The sequence below is a fragment of the Leptidea sinapis genome, chromosome 32 (genome assembly GCF_905404315.1).
Source record: "Leptidea sinapis chromosome 32, ilLepSina1.1, whole genome shotgun sequence".
Lineage (NCBI taxonomy): Eukaryota > Metazoa > Arthropoda > Insecta > Lepidoptera > Pieridae > Leptidea > Leptidea sinapis.
In genome coordinates, this window is record NC_066296.1 from 2332981 (window position 1) to 2354050 (window position 21070).

General features: G+C 35.9%; 2 protein-coding genes and 1 non-coding gene across 3 annotated transcripts in view; 2 read left to right on the forward strand and 1 right to left on the reverse strand.

The window, feature by feature from the left end:
* LOC126974533 (FAST kinase domain-containing protein 4) lies at window positions 1–20950 on the forward strand. Its single transcript, XM_050822049.1, has 11 exons — window positions 1–125; window positions 360–528; window positions 1430–1614; window positions 2282–2509; window positions 5249–5421; window positions 6715–6940; window positions 8585–8735; window positions 9699–9929; window positions 11194–11260; window positions 13184–13289; window positions 14166–20950. Exons 2-11 carry the CDS (start codon window positions 360–362, stop codon window positions 14280–14282), a joined length of 1653 nt encoding a protein of 550 aa, XP_050678006.1. The 5' UTR covers window positions 1–125; the 3' UTR covers window positions 14283–20950.
* Window positions 11916–12077, forward strand: LOC126974583 (U1 spliceosomal RNA). Its single transcript, XR_007731546.1, has one exon. It is a non-coding gene; the product is annotated as a U1 spliceosomal RNA (small nuclear RNA).
* The window catches only part of LOC126974312 (putative carbonic anhydrase 3), an 8757-nt gene continuing 8624 nt past the window's right edge, over window positions 20938–21070 (reverse strand). Inside the window, exon 8 of the mRNA XM_050821771.1 lies at window positions 20938–21033. Within this exon, the coding sequence (XP_050677728.1) occupies window positions 20997–21033 (37 nt within the window). The 3' untranslated portion in view covers window positions 20938–20996. The remainder of the gene's footprint in view (window positions 21034–21070) is intronic.

Sequence of the window (21070 nt, forward strand, 5' to 3'; positions counted from 1 at the left end):
TGACAGGATAGGGATTTAACATATAATTTAATGGGTTATTTTCCGAATTGCCTACGGAATTCGGGAAATTATTAACAAAAAGAAATTTGAAAAGTATTTTATAAATATAAGAGATTTAGACTAAGGTACAAATTACTGTTCTAATAATTATTTTAAATTATTATGTAAACTCAAGGTGTTATTAAAAATACGTGTTTTAACTATATTTGCTGTAGAAGATTAAAAACAATAATAAATCGTGATGTAATTACCATCCTGTATGGGGTCGTAATGAAGAACGTTTACTTTACGTAATTAAAGGTTGCATACTTTTAATTGTATGGTGTAACTGTATTAAGTTATACATTTATCATTTACAGATGTTAAAGTTTAGTGGATTTGTTTATTGGAGGTTAGGCTCGAGGACTACTGGTATTAGAAGTTATGCCGGCCCAGGAGCCAATATGTTCAAGGCAGATAAAACGGACTCGTCTAAACTTATATCGGATCATCCCGAAGAAATAGAGTCAGACGATAAACCCAGTTCAGGTAATGTTTATGTATGAAACCTGGTTTCTTAAAATAATCTATTCAGATCGGTAAACACCAATAAGAAATTTATTTATCGGATTGTCCAATACCTTGGCTAGAAAATATGATTGATTTAAGCAATACAACAACAAGAGATGAGCATTTCTTATACAGAAATAAGTATTAGCTAAAATTATTTCTGTGATAAAGACTATTTTGCATAAGGCACTTAATAAATCCTTCAATTTGTGTAGCTAGGTATTGGAAAGTATATGTGTTATGCTTATATGAAAAGATGAATACAAAATTGGGCATTAATAATAATAAGGTATATTATTATACCTTCATTCATTCGTTAATTTTTACTTTTTATAAAATAATTTATGTTATTTAAACACAACTCATATGTTGGATGCAGCACCTTAGAAACTAATTTGTAAAATACCCAATTTGATTGAAAAGTGTGGTGGTTGATTTTATGTATGGACTTATTCTATTCTTCCTACTATGGCTCCTGTGGATGGTATACCACAAGTTTGCCAATGTCACATTAAGGTAGACCACCAAGCTTAGAGTATTCTTTTACTAATTTTAATGGTAGTGATTGGTGCTTAAGATTGAAACAAGTTTTATTTTCTTATACCTGAAACAAAATATATACATGCTGTTAGGACTATAAAGGACATACACAAATATAATTACTTAAATTATTTGATATAAGTACTTAGTGCTATTTACAACTTAATCTTATTTATTTTCTATTATTAAACAGTTTTTTTATTATCTACAGACCAACATCTCTTGGGTCATCTAGTATAATATGTAACACAGATTAATTATGTTAATTACTAACTTTTTCAATTTTTTATCAAACTATAAAGTGCTAATTATTTATTACAATATTTACTTATTTTTTTAGGTCTTGTAGCAGCCGTTTTTGCATCATTAAATAACCCAGACAGTGAAATAAGAAAACCCAGTCCAAAATCTGTAAAGACCAGTCGAATCCAGCAACTTGACACTCAGATATCATCAGCCACAGATATCAACACTCTTCTTCATGTTGCTGAGAGTCCAGTTGTATCAAGACGTCATGCACTTAAGGTAAAGTTTTCTATTTACAAAATCATCAGCAGTAGTACTGGTAAGGGTCTCCTGTTTCCGTTATTAGACCGCTAAGTTGGGTCCATTTCGCATGCACTGTTGGCCAGTCTTTCCAACCCGCCAAGCTTCTTCCAAAAGTTCAGAACACTGAGGTGTTTGCAGACTTCCTGGAGTGACCTTGTATTTACTAAGGTTTTTACCCGTTGGCTGGCCACCCCAGCACATTCCACAATTACATGAGTGACTGTTTCATCCTCGGCTAGACAGCCCCTGCACTTAGGACTGTCCGTTACGCCAATTGTAAATAGGTGCTTGTTTAGTGATGTGTGAACCGTTAGTTTGCCAGTGGGTTAACTAAAACAACAATGTCATTTTTACGCAAAAATGTAAAAACAGTTACAATTACATGCATTTTAATACTTTAAAAGTGTTGTATTTAAAGGAATCAACATACACGTGTCGAGCTGACTTGATGTAATAATAAAATAATAAATAAATAATAATGATCATTGCTATTTTTAACATAAATGTATTGTTAAAATTTCTATTTGAACTTTAAAGTACTTGAGAGCTTAACAACTGAAGGCAGAATTTTACAATTCATATTTAAACATTCATACTTCTAGGAATATATTTGAATAACTTATTTTTGTTGCTTAACTTGCAGATGGTGTCTGTACTTTCGGAATGGTCAAGTTCAAACAGAGTTAAGTTGTCAGAATTTGAGAAGGATCCGCGCTTTCTAAAGTTGTGTCGTATTCTTGCGCGGACACCCTCCAGCCAAGCCATGAGTTCTCTGACCATGGCGGAGGATCTGAGCACTGTTCTTGGAATCACTGGAGATGATGAAGCTGCTAGACTTATAGCTAACTTATCTTTAGCCCAAATGATAAAGGTATGTAGATTTTATTATACTAGTGGTCACCCAAAGGTCTAAATCGTATAATTCTTTTATTTTTAGTTTCAACTTTACAAGGCTTTATTTGTCAAAGACCTCTATAATGTATGTGTGTCATTCAAGGAGTAGTGTGTGTAGTATTTATTTTAATTAATTTAATGTAAGTTATTTTTTTCACGTTCACCACAAACAGTGTTTGCTTTATGTAATAATATAATAATAATAATTATAAAGCCTTTTATTCTACTAAAAAAAACAATACAATTACTTATGTCTAACTTATATCAAATCCAGGTAGTCTTCAGCTGTTTGCCAATTGGCATAGCCCTCCTCCAATCTTTTCCACTCCTTTCCGTTCTTGGCAACCCGGCTCCAGGTCACTTCTGCAAATTTGGCCAGGTCGTCCTTCTTCTTCCCCTGTTTCTTGTGCCATTCATAGGATACCATTCTGTGACCTTTTTTTTTACAAAATACTTCATCATTTAATCTCTGAAGTGAAAGAATTATAATGATGTTTAACCTGTATATGATAAAATATAAGTATTTTAAATGAGGGTTTTAAGCAGCCTTTTTTTCCTGTAATTCGTCAGCCGGTTTACCAGCACTTCCACCTCAGATACAGTTCAATGTGTGCAGGTTATCGCACATACCTACGCTACCTTCGATGCTAGTCGCTTTTGATTTCTGTATACTGTAAGTCCCGCAATATTTGACACTGCCCTAGAGAGACTTGCTGCTGTCGTCACTGCTTGTGTGGCGCACTGTTGAGCTGTTTTCTAAATGTTAGTTTCAAGTTGATCATCACCCCGCTACTTTTTGATCCACAACAGCATGAAGAGGCCTCGGAAACTATCTTTGAGACCACCTTCGTATTGGCTATGTCTAACAACATACCATATTTTTTTGCTAGTATCTCGGTGATGCAACCTTATTGTCTGTCTTCAAAGATGGAGACACTCAACTCTAAGCCTTGACATCTAAGTCCACCAGTATATCCGCGTGTTCTCTCTCTGTTTTACTTCCGCGTGTTCTCTCTCTGTTTTACACTTTGTGTATAGGTCATTCATATTTACCGGAAGCATTAATGCGAACTATTGTCATCCCTGTTGTGAAGAATAAAACAGGTGACACTTCTGACATGAGCAACTACCGTCCCATATCCCTTGCTACTACCGCGGCTAAGATACTTGACAGCTTGCTCAATAAGCAACTTGGTGATTATATTCAAATCCATGATGCGCAATTTGGTTTTAGAACTGGTACGTCAACGGAAAGTGCTATATTAACCTTGAAGCATACTGTCGGGTACTATACCAATAGGAAAACCTCAGTATTTGCCTGCTTTCTAGACTTGTCTAAGGCGTTTGACCTGGTGTCATATCCAGTACTGTGGGACAAGATGAGAAGTGCAGGAGTGCCAGAACGGTTCACTGCCCTAATCAAGTATTGGTATAACAATCAAAAAAATCAGCTGAGGTGGATGGGTGCTCTGTCAGATGAATATCGATTAGAATGTGGTGTTAGACAGGGAGGTTTAACGTCTACGTTACTCTTTAATCTTTATATGAATCACTTAATTGAGGAGCTGAGCAGCACACACGTTCGATGTCACATAGATGAAACCTGTTGCAATAATCTTAGTTTCGCAGATGATATGGTACTGCTTAGTCCCTCAATCGGAGGACTTAGGAAGCTTATTTCCATTTGCGAGACATATGCAGCGGCTCACGGCTTAAAATATAACTCATTAAAGAGTCAAGTTATGATATTTCGAACTCCAAAACACAAGTCACGAAATTATCCTTGCTTATTTCTCGCAAATAAAAAGCTAGAGATTGTTGATAAGTTCAAATATTTAGGTCACATCATTTCGAATGACTTAAGAGATGACTATGTCATAGAGCGGGAGCGTAGAGCGCTGTCAGTAAGGAGTAATATGCTCGCCCGCAGGTTTGCACGAAACACAAATAATGTTAAAGCGTTATTATTCAAAGCATTCTGCCAGTCTTTTTACTCGAGCAGCTTGTGGGTGTCATATTCGCGCGGGACTTATAGCGTTCTACGTGTCACATATAATAATGCGTTTAGGAGGCTGTTAGGGCTGCCGTGGCGTTGTAGCGCTTCTGGAATGTTTGCTGAGGCATGTGTGGACGGTTTCCATGCCATAATGCGCAAAAAAGCGGTCTCCATGTTGCAGCGTCTACGTGTAAGCAGTAACAGCATCCTAAAGATGATTGCTGCCAGAGCTGACTGTTCGTTCCAGAAACACTGGATACAGTTAGCTCTAGGTTTATAAATATATTTCACTAATATTACTAACGTAGTTCATAATAAATATTGTTACTAATACATTTACTAATATATATGGAGATGTCTCTGAATTAAATAAATAAATAAATAAAAAAAAAATCGGTTTCCAACGTAAGTTTGCAGTGTGGCTATACATTACAGTGTATCACTCTGATACGATGGTAAAGTTGATGGATAAGCAATTCACATCTTTGCTTGACTTTACTCATATTCTAGGAAATGGATCAATTTATCCAAAACTGCCATTGCCATTTGAAAGGAACACTCATCCATTCCCAACACTCCATCCTATATGTGTCATTGGCCCTTTGGCACAACCTGCCATAATGATATCTGATATACTTCATCTTCATGAATCATGGTTCAGTAGAGTTCTGTGTTTTAGTGTGGTTAATATATTATAATTTTACTTAATATGTATCACAGGTAATGAAAGCTTTGCAGCAGAAAGGTCGCCGGAGCACGCCTCTCCTCCGAGCTCTCTCGTACAACATCAGCAAACAGCCTGATAATATAGACCTCAAAAGATCCGCTGACTTACTCTTCTCAATGGCTGCCCTTAACTTCCCTGATCCTGTGTTACTCGATAGGATATGCAGGTATAAACATTTTCATGAGTATTTCCATAACATTTACATAGGTACTACAAGAAGTGTTAACATCATAACATGGGACAGTACCATTGCAATCTAAAGAAAGGATTTTGATATATTATGGGTCTCATGGCAAGTCCAATAATACTAAACACCGCTAGAATACATAGATATATTATGAAGTTACATATAACTGAAAAGTAATGGTGGCTGTTTATGGCTTCATCAGTTCCACTTCAGCAGTTAATGATACTTTCTGGACACAAATGCTTGATTTGTTGCAAAGAGTTTCCCAATTACCAATAGATACCATAATCCGATCTGAATAATTTTTACTATGGGATCATTATCATCACATAAGAAAAAGTGTGTGTGTCCTTATGTATGCACGTAAGAAGTTATACCTCTTTGGCGTAACAAAGCAAAACTCCTTAAAATTATTTATTCCTCCTGCTATTCTACGCTTGAAGAAAGAACAACATTGTATACATCTTGCAAAGATGGCTTTGACAATTAATTATTAAATAACGATTACAGCTGTATGGGCTTTAACCCTTTGCCTGTCCTAATAATGAACGAAGAAACCAAAAAAAAAAATAACGAATGTCACAAACATCAGAAAATTTTAGGAACCAACTTCACCCTGTTACTATAGTGTGACAGTGATGCGCGCGCGATTTCTTTCTCATCATGTTTTCATAACGCGCCTAAAGAAGTAAAACTTCAAAATTTTTTTTTTAAATTATGATCCTTTTTTGAAGTATGTTTGAAATTAAGATTGATTGATGACCGTCTTTATTTTAAGAAACTCATGATGTCATCATTAAAATCAAAACTACTAATTAATAAGATATACACTTATTTATTTAATTAGGCTTACTAACTATAATAAGATGACAATAATTATTACAAGTATTACTATTTATATACAATATATATCTAACTTGCAAAGTAAGTTATAATTGCTAAACAATAAATGCTAATAACAATTTATGAAGATACAATGATTAATTAACTACTAATTACTTATTTACTTATGTATATTATTCCTTTTTTATTATGATTCAATGATTTTTTGAATTATATCCAATAGATAGATCTCCCTAGACTTGAGAATTAAACAGTATTTTGAGTGACTGAATGGACCCAAAGTCTCGAGTGTTTAAAAAATAAAACGTAGCATTTTATGACACTTTAATGCAGTATTGTCTATGAGGCTGTTAAAACTATGTTCATTATATATTATAACGCCTAGATCTTTAATTTAATCAAAGCTAACTATAGTTTGTAATTTTTCAGTGACGTAATTTCAAACCTACCCTCAAACACAGACAAACCTGCCGTTGTCAATTCCATCATGGTGTCGCTGGGCCTGCTGCGGTACCGCCACGAGGACGTGCTGTCTGCACTGGTAGACTGGATGCAGAGGAATAAGGACGTGTGCAGACCAGGCGATATTGCTTCGGCTGTCACCACATTAGCCACCCTAAACTTCCTACCGCCAAATTCTGATAGTTTTATTGAGGTATATATTTTGTTTGTTTGTTGTTGTTTTAGAGAACACTTAAACAAACTCTGCGCTAATCTTACTGACGCTGCATTACGTCCACCATAAACGTCACAGTTTTTTTCCCGGCTTGCATTGTATTTATTCCTTTTTTGTAATAAAAGGAGATTGAAACGCTTCCATACATTCCTGGGCCCAGGTGATAACAAGATGAAAGTAGCACCATTTAAATAATTCATAATTGAAAATTTTGCATGATTTGTCAATCTAGGAGCTGAGTAATCGAAGATATAAAAATGAGGTTATGTCTTAAACTATATGGTGACAGCTGATCTATAGGTAGGTTTATTAAATGCCTAGCTGCTTAGAATTTATCACATAGAGTTATATTAGCTAGGTACCTACCTAAATAGTTCATGTGAGTACCTAACTACTTACCAACTTTACCAAAATATTAATAACTATTACTTCGTAAGCGTGAATTTCGTTTTTTATAATTTCCGTGAGAACTCTTGGTTTTTCAAGGGAGCCGTTTCTTTTTTTTTGAGATAAAAATATCTACATATACCTATCTACTACTGTAACGACATTTTTTTGCATTATAATATTAGACAATAATTGGTAAGTAGATATATTATACCTAAAATAAAAGATTGTTTTATTTGCTCAGATAAGAATAATATATACTCATTGGCTCATACATTAAACCTTGGCATTCAATTGGGTAGGTAGAACAAGCTGGTAACTCAATTACTCAACGAATACAACAAGAAACGAAGTGACAATGACGAAGAAATGAAATGATCTGTCAGACTGTCATTGTCAAAGTGTAGTTTCCGTTGAGGAACAAAGATTTCACTAGAATCGATTTTTTATGTCAATCGATTTATTGACTAAATAAAACAATTGCCCAGTACTATTTTCTCGTAAGAAATTAATATATTTTATTCATAATATTATCGTCATTCGAACGTAAACTATGCACCTAACTAATATTATTTAAATAAAACAACTGGATGTTAATGTTATTTTTATCGATTAAATATTTATTCGATTCCATTTTAATCAATTTTTATTGGTTTGTCGATTACTAAATGAGCTAGTTTTTTGTTTTTACATCGAAAAATATACCTTTTTTTAAAAGTATATTTCAACTTGTTAACATCAGGCCCAAAAGTCCCATTCTCCTTTAAAATGTATCGAATTTCTTCATTAGATTCACTCATTTCGGCAGAAAGAAAAATAAGTGAGAAATAGCTGGAATCAATATTTTACAAATTTGGATCTTTTTTTGGAATGGCAATTGTTTAGACTAGCAAGAGCGACATCTCAAGTAAATTTCCTAACAAATTGTAAAAAAAACTGTTACGTAGATCCTGTAGATGAAGCCACAACCTGAGAGTTGAAAAAAAAGCATACAAGATTTTATGACGATACGTCACTCGAACGGTTGGCTCAGTTGGCTCGCACGAAACGTGAGAGGTCTCTGATTCGAGTCTCGCATTGTTAATAAATTTTGGTTACAAGTTTCATCTAATTAATCCCAGTCCAATTGTTTACGGTATACATTTGAAGTGTCCATTTGTTTCCCGGACAAATTAAATGAATTAAAAACAAAAGTTATTACTGCTTAAGAACTTAATTTTTTATAATATATTCCAGTCAGCAACAACTCTCAAAGAGGACGAGATGGCCAAGGTCCTATCATGGCTCGACCTGGTGTTCTCTCTGCTCATCTTGGAGAAAGCGGAACAGCATCATCTCACGTCTACACTCAAACCAGACTTTATAGATAAATTATTGTCTACAGGAGGTGAGATTTTTTTTCTCCTTTTACGATTAAAACTTAAGTTTCTATCATTTTGATTACAATTTAGCCGGAAGTAGGCAAAGAATATATAATAGTACAACTACGGAAGTCTCACTCCACAAAATCAATAAAATTAAAGAAATGGACTATTTCGGTCATACAATAAGGTGTGATTTCAGATCACACAGTGCTACTAACCCAAACTTATATTCACCTAGAAGTTGCCTCTCTTTCTATCGCGTGACTCTTACCTCTTCTGACGACATTAGGGTTGTCTTCATTACCTAAAACTGTACCTACCTAGTATAAGGTCATCTTATAAAAATAGCTCAGTTTTTTCTATAATATAAATAGGTATGTAATCGTAATATTAAAACAATATTCTTTCGTTGTTAAACATACATAATATGTTAAAGATAATAGTTCATTTTTCCTTCAAAAAGTAAAAACTATTTAAATAGGTAGGTACCCACATATTAAACTAGAACTATAAAAATAGCTCTGTTTTTTCTATTATATAAATAGATATGTAATCGTAATTTTAAATCAAAATTATTTCGTGGTCAAACCTAAATTACTTGCAGATAGTAATGTATGCGTTGGAAGACCACGACAGTTGGAGCGCTGCAGATACTTTGAACACTATAGATATAACTTGCTTTTCGTTTTATTAACTTTTTTTTTTAGTTTGTTAAGTTAAGAATTTTATTTTTCTTTTGTCTTTTTAATGTACTTAGATTTTAATGGGGCTGACATGTACATACGTATAGAAGGCCCTAAATCAATAAAAAAAAATCCTTTATCTAAGGTTAATTATTAACTGGGAAGATTACAATGTATGCCACTTATAAACAGACTGCTTCGCTGACACGTTGCTCAGGCCAATAATGGCCATCTGACCTATATCTTATTCCAGCCAATGAATTACTTGTTACATTTGTAAAATAACATAATATTGTCATACAGAAATATCAATACCGTCTCGACGAAAGTTGATGGCGATAGACGCATACTTAGGGCTCAAATTCCCGTCCGCCGGGCCTCGACTTGCCGAAGACATTTCAGTGGGCGTCCCCATAGTGTACACAAAGGAAAAAGCGCTCTACGTGCAGAGCATTATGGATACGTTCAAGAATTTGGTTTCGGCTGAGACTTTCATGAGAAAGGAGTGTAATTCCGGGATGGGATTTTTATATGGTGAGTTGTATTATAATTTTGTGTTAAAGTGTTCATTTGTTATTCGATAAAATTCTAGAAAGCTAGAGCCATCAGCGAGGAACATTTACCATATTTGATTTATTGATTAAAAAAACAAAATCGCTTAAGCAAGCGGAACTTCATTAGGGGTTGTTGATATAACGACATAGTCAAAATTAAAACAAGGAACACTGCAGATAATTAGGCTCAGGACTTTTTTTTTTGGTATTGTTGGCTCTATAGTGGAGTAAGAGAGACTGGCTCGGTTAGCAGAAATTGTGTCATGTATTTTTAACCTCGACACAATGAAGTGTTCACATCTCTAGTATGGTCTTAACGGCAGCGCATATTTTTGCCGTGAAGCAGTAATGTGTAAACATTACTGTGTTTCGGTCTGAAGGGCGCCGTAGCTGGTGAAATTACTGGGCAAATGAGACTTAACATCTTATGTCTCAAGGTGACGAGCGCTATAATTATAGTGCCGCTCAGATTTTTTGGGGTTTTCAAGAATTATGAGTGGCACTGCATTGTAATGGGCAGGGCGTATTAATTACCATCAGCTGAACGTCCGGCTCGTCTCGTCCCTTATATTCATAAAAAAAAATCTACCGTTTTTAGAAATTAGTTTCCTAAATTTAGACATAAACGAAAACAAATTAAAAGAGATTAGCTTCACAAAAATTATGTTAAATATTACTTTATTGATCAACTAGATCACATAATATGCGCTTAGTTATTATTCAATAACTGTGTGAATAAATTTAACTAGACTATTCCGATGTAGTAAGTTTGTGAATACAGCCCTCGTTGCATCACACCAATTTCTATCGGTATTTATTATATGGTTCCTCTGGGAATGTGGCCTGAGCCCGTGCCATTAAAAGAATCGAGAAGTCCCAGGCCCAAGGGTTTCATAAGAGGCGAATAAGGGCATTTATCTCCATCCATATTTATTTATCTCCAGGGGGAGAGGCATAGAATGCTGGCTTATGTGTACCACAACGGCGCCTATTTCTGCCGTGAAGCAGTAATGTGTAAGCATTATTGTGTTTCGGTCTGAAGGGCGCCGTAGCTAGTGAAATTATTGGGGAAATGAGACTTAACATGTTATTTCTCAAGGTGATGAGCGTAGTTGTAGTACCGCTCAGGATTATTGGGTTTTTTAAGAATCCTGAGCGGCATTGAATTGAAATGGGTAGGGCGTATCAATTACCATATCAGTACAGGAAAGAAATAAGAATATACTTTGTTTGTTGTTAAACAGATGCCGAATTCGCCGTAGATTCGAAATGCCACCCCGTACCGTTGAAGAAAGCCGAAAATGACAAAAGGTAATAATATTTTTAGATAGATTTTTGTACCTACCCAATTCTATACAGCATTACTCTTAACCAGTTTTTGTTTTGGGGAGAATGTATAACGATTGTAATAATTTCGCTATTTGCACTACTGTGAATAAAATGTAAATAAGACTGAAGAAGACTGTAAGTTAGGCAGATTTTGGACGCAAATGCGCTTTCTTCAAACTTGATCTTCCATGGTCCCGGGAGAGCCAGGCGAGAGTTTTATTACCAATCAACACCCCATAACAACGCCGTCAGATCGGGTGACATCAGAATATTGAGCAATACAAAATCGACTGAAACCGCCCGAATCACATGCGAGCGAAAAGATCATATTACTACAACTGACACTGGACTGCTTATTCGTTTGAATATTCTGCAAAAAATACTTTGATACAATTTTTTGTCCAGAAAGTAAGTTCCAAACGGCAAAATTTGTCGTGTTATCAGGAAGCGGAGTTTCAATTCGTTGGTTTCTGAAATTAATAAACGTCAACAGATGGCGCTACTTCACATATGATTATACTCGTACAGCTTTTCAATAGATACTCTAGAGGGCGCTGTATTTTAGCAGTGCTATTTACAACGCGCTATCTATATTTTTTCCGTATCGTCGACTACGGCCGTAGTACCGAATTAAGGCATACTTACCTGGCGTAGGGGACACCGTGATCAGGAAGGCGGTTCCCCCAGAGCGAGGCCCTTCCATTGCACTGCGGTTGGGTTGACCTCTGTGATTATCCCTAATGCGGATAACTCGGACGCGTAATTTTTGTTAGTGGGGACTGCGTACGCGCCGTCCCCCCATCATGGTATAAAATTGTATATCTATTTCCTATTATTTTTAATAGATATTAATATCATTTATTTAATAAATTAATTATTAAATTTGGGCTTTGGCAAAAGATTTCAAAGTTTAAACATCAGGAGCTTTTATGTGTTTGACAGTTGACACACACCACATAACAATTTAAAATAAAATATATAAATTAAAATAATAAGTTAGTTCTAAACTAATGTTTATGTGTGTTTGTATGTAATGAATTATTAACTACTCAACTGATGAAAAAGTTGTTTCATCCCGTATACAAAACTATTTTTTTCACAAAGAACATGGGCTGTATTTTTCTTCCCGTATACAAAACTATTTTTTTCACAAAGAACATGGGCTGTATTTTTCTTAAAAATGATATGATGAAAATTGCAATGGAACTAACTTCTTCCGGGGTTGTTTCTAAGACAGCTGTATGACAATATGACATCAGGGGTGCAATTAAAAAACTTCTTTATTCCAAATTATGAGCTATAGAGAGCAATGTCGAATTTAAGAATATGTACTGATTTTATAATAAAGTCCCAGCCACTGTTCAGGCATTATCTATAAATAAATTTAAATGTTTTATAAAAAAATGGCTCTGTAGTAAATCCTATTATACCACAGCTGAATATCTAAGTGATCGGACAGCCTGGGACTAGATTATGATTATTTTATAGCGATAGAAATGACTGTACAATATTGTATATTTTTATTGAAAAGAGCGCAAAAACAAGAATGCTGGGAGAGTTTCTTGCGCCGCTTCTTTCTCAGAGTGCCATTTGTTTCCGAAGCGGTAGTAGTACCTATATTAGAAATGACATCAAAAAGAATTCTAAAGGAGTCAATTTTGAGAAAATAAATGCCTTTACAATATGCTATCGTTGGGGCCTGTTTATGACGATATCATCAAATAAAAATATGAAACCAGATTTAATATGAATATTTATTGGTGGAGGGAATCCTTTACTTGAAATTCATATTTTTTTTATCTCAAGGCGGAATGAGCAGGGCGCAAAGAGCACACCTTATCTTTTACCATCTGTTCAATATCACTTTATTATTTATATCTTAGTTTATGTAATGTTTGTTTCCAGTGTACACAGGATAGCAGTGCTAGCCCTGGATTACCATGACATGACACGCAAGGTACCCGCCCATTGCGGTCTCTACACCTTGTATACTAACCTCTTGCAACTCAAGGTACGTGGGTTTGTTCAAAATATTGCTTTAACTTATATTGTTCACATTTTATAATTAATCGGATTAATTAATTCAGAATTGACACTTCTTTAGTCAATGTTACATATTTTACCCACCACTTGTAATACGAGAAGTTTTTTTTATTTAGGAAATTTTATTTTCGTGGAAATAGTACGTTAAATCATCATCTGTACGAACTTACAAATGATGAGCCATTCCTAACACGGACGTTTGAGCTAATTGGGTAAATAAACGATCATCCATTCCTAACACCTGGGTATATGGACTAATAGGGTAAATCATCATCCATGTCTAGCACCTGAGTGTTTGGACTAATAGGGTAACCATAATGTTAACACCAGGAACAGACATAAGCTTATAATGCCTACTACTCGGCTAAGTCGAGTTAGCAAGTCTTTTGTGGGGCGATGTATATGCTTTTACAACAGGATCCCAGAAAATGTTCAAAACAAAAGTATTACGTTATTCAAAAAAATTGTTAAAAACGTTTGTGTGGTAAAAGTAAAGTACTATAACATAAATGACTTTCTTAATGAAACCACAGATTGGGAATGGAGCGACCGCCCTCAGTTACTTTGTTACTTTGTAAATGTTACTTTAATTGTAAAACATATTTTTGATGAAAAAAAAACCCGCTGAGTTTGTTGCGCCCATTCTTCTCAGGCCTGAGGCATTCATTTTGGAATGGGTGGTAGTTTTTTTGACTTTCAATAAGTGATTTCACATCCTATTTTGAATAAAAATATTTGAATTTGATCATCCATTCCTAACACTTGGATGTTCGGACTAACATTTGATTTATACTCTCTGACATTAATATTTAATATCTATTAAGTTAAATTTCAATTGTTTCAGGGTTTCAAAGTATTACATATTCCGTACACGGAGTACAATCCCAAAGACAAGCTGGTGTCGCGAGTGCAGTACGTCGAGAAGCGGCTGAAGGAGACCATCGCTCGCGCCACCGCCTAGATAGCTTAGTGTACTTAGATAATGTTGAGATTTGGAGTGACACGATCCAGAATTATTTGTATGATTCATTTATTAATACGGCTTAACTCACGTTTTGTCGGTGTGGGTACCGACTAGTTTCGGACCATTCGGAGGTCCTTCATCAGGGTGAGTGTGGTGGGTTCGCGACAGCGTCCCGTCTTATACTGGGCCGGTGGTGATGACGAGCACGGTATCACTGACACTGTGTCATTATTGGTGTCTTCGGGTGCACAGAATGTACTGACAATGTCCACTACGTGATCATCGGCACAATGGGTCTTATTGCGAGACGCGTTTAATAGCACGGGTTTCCAAGTTGGTGGCAGAGCCCAACCCTTGTCTCTATTAAAATTAAATCGGCGACAGTAGGTTTCTAAATATAGATAAAACGTGAGTAAAGCCGTATTAATAAATAATTTAATAATGACTCACGAAAGTTAATAATTGTATGATATTTTTGAAAGTTGTCAAAAGATGTCAGTCGGGTATTAAATATCGCCTATAGCAGGGTGAACCAATGGCGACGCTGTGAAATGTCTAATGAAATGTTTTTAAACTGAATTCACATACCTAATTTACAATAACAATACTTTTTCCCAGTGGGAGGCTCCTTTGCACAGGATGCCGGCTAGATTATCGGTACAGTAAGTGTAAGGTGTAAGCGTTACTGTGTTTCGGTCTGAAGGGCACCGTAGGTAGTGAAATTACTGGGCAAATGAGACTTAACATCTTATGTCTCAAGGTGACGAGCGCAATTGTTTTACCGCTCAGAAATTGTTGGTTTATCAAGAAACCTGAGCGACAATACAATTGCGCTCCTGATGAAAATCCGGCTCGCCTCGTCCCCTACTTTCATACATAGAAAAAACAATTTTTTTTGATGAACAGTGACGAGGCGAGAATAAATTTCACTTTTGACGTGATATGTCCTTTAGTAACAGGGCAGTGCCGCTCGGAATCCCTAGAAAACTTAAAACTAACAGTCTGCATATTGGTTGCACTAGTCATCTGAGAGTTGAGACATAAGATGTTAAGTCTCAGTAGCCCAATTATCAGAATGGTTAATTAATTATTTTCATGACAAACTTCATTAACATTAATAGTCATATATATAACTGTTGTGTAATAAAGGGTATTAAAAACGAATGTGGGTTGTGGTGGTCACATGAGGCGAAGCCGATTGTGATAATAGTATCACATGGGTATTTTAATACCTAATTATCAACAGTTGCATACAAGACTTTATCTAAACACCTAATATGAATCCTCTATAACAGATTCTGAAACAGCTTACTGCTAACATTAAAAAGCCAGTCCTAGTAACCATAATATCATCCAAAGGAGTGTTATTATGAAAACGGATTATATAATGTTGCACTGAATTTCATTACAACACTCGTTTGGATGATGTAATGGTTATTAGAACATTGGGTGTCTTAATGTTGGCAATAAGCTAACTGTTTTAGAACCATAAAATGGAACTATTACGCAAAAGTCTAAGGTAAAAAAACACAATTACACGCGTTTTAATACTTTTATGTACACCCATGCTTTAAATCCTCTATTAAAGATTCAGAAACAGTTAGCTTATTGCCAACATTAAAACGACCAATGTCCTAATAACCATTACATCATCCAAACGAGTGTTGTAATGTTGTACTGAATTTCATAACAACACTCCTTTGTTTATTTTTCGATCCCTTCATGCGCAAAGAGACAACAGACATTCTTATTGCACGATGTGTGGTATCTGTATGAATTAAAAAAAAATAACTTTTTATTTTACGCGCGTTCCACACTAGAACCAAGAACGTCGCGTGCCGTAAAAAATGTAGGTTATTCGAATCCCCGTCATTTTTCTTCGATATTTTTATTATTTTGTTGACAAAAAAAGGGCGATTCAAGTTTTGACTTTAAACGATGCATAAGAACATAATATTCAAGTGAATTTTAAATAATTGCACTATACAATGTAAATTAGTTCTAAATTAAATAATTCTTTCTTTAATACTTAGATTTGTATATAATCAGTAATGGATGATGATAGGTTACTACTAGGCTTGGCTGTTTTAATGTTGGCAGTGAGCTAACTGTTTCAGAATCTTTTAGAGGATTCAAATTCTGGGTGTAGATAAAGTATTGTATGCAACTGTTGATAATTAGGTAGTAAAACACTCATTTGATACTATTTACACACTCAGCTTCGCCTCGTGTCATAAACCCACATTCGTGTTTTCATACCCCTTATTACACAACAGTTGCATAAATAACTATAAAAGTGTTTTATTTAAATGTGTAACACTCGCGTTAATCAAAGAAAATACTAAGTATCTACTATAAAAATTGACGTACAATAAACAACTAGACTAACAATCACCCTCTGAAATTTTTTTGTTCAGTTGAGTTTAGACCGCGCTTTGAATACAACGCCACGCAACAATAAAATGTTCAGTGAAAATCTGTTCAAATGTAAGCATATCTAAACATACGAACGGTAGCTGCCCCTTAAAATAAGCAAAATTATCATATATAAATAAATAATTACAATTTAATTGCTAAAATAAAATATGTGGCGGATGAGTGTGGAGGACAAACGAGCGTACGAGTCACCTGGTGTTAAGTAATCACCGCCGCCCACATTCTCTTGCAACACCAGAGGAATCACAAGAGCGTTGCCGGCCTTTAAGGAAGGTGTACGCGCTTTTTTTGGAGGTACCCATGTCATATCGACCCGGAAACACCGCACAGGGAAGCTCATTCCACAACTTTGTACTACGAGGAAGAAAGCTCCTTGAAAACCGCACTGCGGAAGATCGCCACACATCCAGATGGTGGGGATGAATATCCTAACTTGTGGCGTGTCGTCCGAAGATGGAATTCGGCGGCAGGACTCAGATTAAACAGCTCTTCGGAACACTCCCCGTGATAAATGCGGTAGAAGGCACACAGTGAAGCGACGTCTTTACGCAACGCCAAGTGATCCAGCCGTTCACAGAGCACTGGGTCCCCTACAATTCGAGCTGCTCTGCGTTGCACGCGGTCAAATGCATCGAGCTGATACTGGGGTGCGCCAGTCCAGAGATGACAGCAATACTCCATGTGTGGCCGGACCTGCGCTTTGTAGAGCGCTAGAATGTGGGCCGGCTTGAAGTACTGCCGTGGTCTATTAATGACCCCCAGCTTCTTCGAAGCCAATTTGGCTTTGCCCTCCAGATGGCCATGGAATTGGCAATCGCTCGAGATTTCGAGACCCAGTATTCCGATACTAGGCGAGGCTTTAAGGGAAGTGTAGCCGAAGAGCGGTGATACGACAAATGGGGTTTTTTTTAGTGGTAAATGCGCAAACTTGAGTCTTCTGGGGGTTAAATTGGAGGTTAAAGGTTCAATTTACCCCATTCCGCGACCTTCTCGAGAGAGGACTCGATAGAAGGCACAAGATTCTCCCGGCACTGGTCGACGATTTCCCGAGAGAGACCTGCATGGCCAGTGTATACGGCATCACCAGTGCTGGCGTCTGCATAGCAATGTATGTTGGAGATGTCCAACATATCATTGATATGCAGAAGAAACAGCGTGGGAGATAGCACACAGGCTTGGGGCACTCCAGCGTTCACGGGCTTGGGATTCGAGAAATAACCGTCGAAAACGACCTGTATGCTGCGCCCAGTGAGGAAGCTGGAGGTCCACTTGCATAAGCTCTCGGGAAGCCCAAATGATGGAAGTTTTGAGAGGAGCGCCGGTCGTTGAGGTATACCAAGAGCTGGCGGTTAGTTATGCTCTCCATGATCTTGGAGTGCATAATAGAGGTAATAGCAATAGGCCTGTTGTTTGCCGGATCCGAAGTGTCTCTTTTTTTTTGGATCGGATGGACAAGGGCTTACTTCCATCAGTCAAGGACTACGCCTTTTGAATAAGAGTGCCGGAATAAACGCGTTAGCACCGGTGTCAACTCAGGGGCACACGTTCTAAGCACGATTGGAGAAATGCCATCCGGCGCGCTCGACTTCCTGACGTCCAACGAAAACAGAGCTCGCATAACAGTTTTCTGTCGGAACTGTACTTCAGGCATGGAGCTCTGACACCGCGGGATGGTTGGCGGTGTTTTTCCGTTGTTGTCAAGAGTCGAGTTGGAGGCAAAAAGAGTGCACAGGAGATCGGCTTTCTCTTTTGCCGTATGGGCCAGGGTGTCATTCCTCATGTGCAACGGCGCCATGGACGGCTGGTTGAAGTTACCAAGAGCAGATCAATTCAATCAAAAGCTTCTTATGAGGGTACACAATAGCCTATTGAGAGTCTAGCTATTTATTATAGGGTCAATGATTATAAATCACTTATTTAATATGAACTAAAACATTGAGGAATAATTGTTAAGGATTAAAATATTGCTTGGTGTAAAGAATCACTTGAAATAATAAAACGAAAATAGTGAAATTACCCCAATTTTGTACCGGCTGTGAACTGCGTCGGCCTTGGTGTTGTATTAATTTATTATATATATATATATATCTTTCTGTAGTTATTGTAATATCGAGTTACGTGTGATTGTGTATATTTAATAGAGTATTTGAAAGTCCCTGTTTTGCTGTATTTATTATTTACGATATGTAATTTTTTTTTAAAGAAAAAAAAATTTAACTTAAAGCGCTGCTTAACTTACAGTAGTTCGCTTCACGACACACGTCACAGACTTAAATATTCACATAATCTGGATATACGACGTTGCACAGTTGCACATACACAGTTTTCAAGAATCTTTCTACCATTTACAACCAAACATATTGTAATATTGACACACTTTTTACACAAATTATCTTGCCCCAAGTTAAGCATATATAGCCTGTGTTTTGGGTTACAAGACAACGATATATTTAATACAATATACTTCCTTAAACATACATAAATTCATATAAACATACATAAATACATTTAAACATCCATGACTCGGAAACAAACATCCATATTCATCATATAAATGCTTGCACCTACCGGGATTCGAACCCGGGACCTCTAGCTTAGTAGGTAGGATTGCTAACCACTCGGCTATACAGGTCGTCAAAGGTGTATAGTTGTTCCAAGTTTAAAATTTCTTCGCACTGTCATGTAATTCTGTAGTAACGACGGTAATATAAAGAAAAAAAACATTTAAACTTGGAATAACTTTACTTCGCATTTATTACTAAAACAATGACACCCCTGCGCTGGTTTGTTCCCCTATTTTATAAAATTTCATACGAAACTTTCTACCATACGAGACCATACTAAAATATGATCTTCCTTCATTGGTTATTTCCAGGCCCCTTCTTCATTCAACGCCTTTTTTGTTACCGTGCTGTTAGTTTCATGGGATCCTTGTATTACAAAGTACCTTAAAGAGACCCACGATAGATATTGGATTTAATATAATACTTTGACGCGCTTTGAAAACTAGACCAGTGTATATATAAAGTTGTATGCTTCGATGAAACAGATAATATTAATAATAACTGTTAATTAAATTGAAATTACATTTCGATTCTATCCGTTCCTTGCATATAGACCTTCTTTTTAACTATTTAATCGTAAATAAACACGAATATTTTAACTGTAAATAATCAGGAAATATTTCACTATAATTACCATGCAACTTAGAGACTTCGTAGCAAAGAAAGATACTATCATAAATTCGAAATATCGTAACATTATGTACCTACAAAGTAGTGCTTAGGTACTTACCTAGCTATGCCCCGGGGCTTTGGATGGAATTGTATTTGAATGCTAATAAACATATTGGCGGACATTTTCTTATGCATATTATGACGCCATCCACTTATTAAATCCAGATAATCCATCGCAATGTTCTGTCGATTTTCGGTAAATTTAAAATGACGTTTGATATGAAGGGACAAGACAGTCGTACATTAAAGTACGGCTTAGGTTGTTTTGTGATGCGTTTAGGCTTGATTACTTCTATAAAAACACTTCTCGAAGTGATTCACTGCGGGCATGTAAGAAAATAAACCGTCAATAGAAACCTCTGCAGGCGAGTTTTATTTTTACTCATGTGACTTTTAGTGTATTTTGTAAAAACAGGTTATTTTAAAAACATTTCAAAGCGACGAAAAAAGGCGACAAGACGAATTTAAAAATTGAGTTTTAATAGGCTGTTAAACTATACAGTAATTTTATAATTAATGAAATCAAATCAAAATCACTTTATTTATGTAGATCACGGAAAAGACACTTATGAATGTCAAAAAAGAATTCATTTTTTCATATTGAATCTACTGCTTCTTCGTAAAGGGTTGAGCTAATGACAAGAAGTAGCAAGAAACTCATTGCCACAAATCATTTCGATTACTGTATAATATTCATTCCCTCATTCACTCATTCCCTAATTCACTCTTCCATTCCATTAAAAAATCTAAGCACACAACATGGAAGTGACTTCTGTGTTTTGCAATGATGACCAAGCCAGTACATAGTTCAGAAAATACTGAGTCACGGGCGAAAGCTGACCACACTTACTTCCCAACACTTACTAGAACAGTTATGATCGTGAGTTGTAATAAAAATTGTACCTACCCTCAATTTATATTTATTTGCAATGTACGATTTTTATTTCGACTGTAATTGTATATTTGTTAATAAATGATAGTTATTACAACAAACTGTTTTATTTATATATTAATAACTTATAATTATTAACTAGATGTCTTAACTATCTGAACTTGAGAAGCCGTTGGACATGAATCTGAAAAAGATAAGTATGTTAGAACAGATGTATTCTT

What these genes read in the sequence shown, in the direction of transcription:
- LOC126974533 (XM_050822049.1), top strand. Translation starts at nt 360, where the DNA reads ATGTTAAAGTTTAGTGGATTTGTTTATTGGAGGTTAGGCTCGAGGACT. An exon ending in TAAATTATTGTCTACAGGAG is followed by an intron (nt 8,736 to 9,698) that starts GTGAGATTTTTT and finishes ATTGTCATACAG; the next exon opens with AAATATCAATACCGTCTCGA. An exon ending in AAAGCCGAAAATGACAAAAG is followed by an intron (nt 11,261 to 13,183) that starts GTAATAATATTT and finishes GTTTGTTTCCAG; the next exon opens with TGTACACAGGATAGCAGTGC.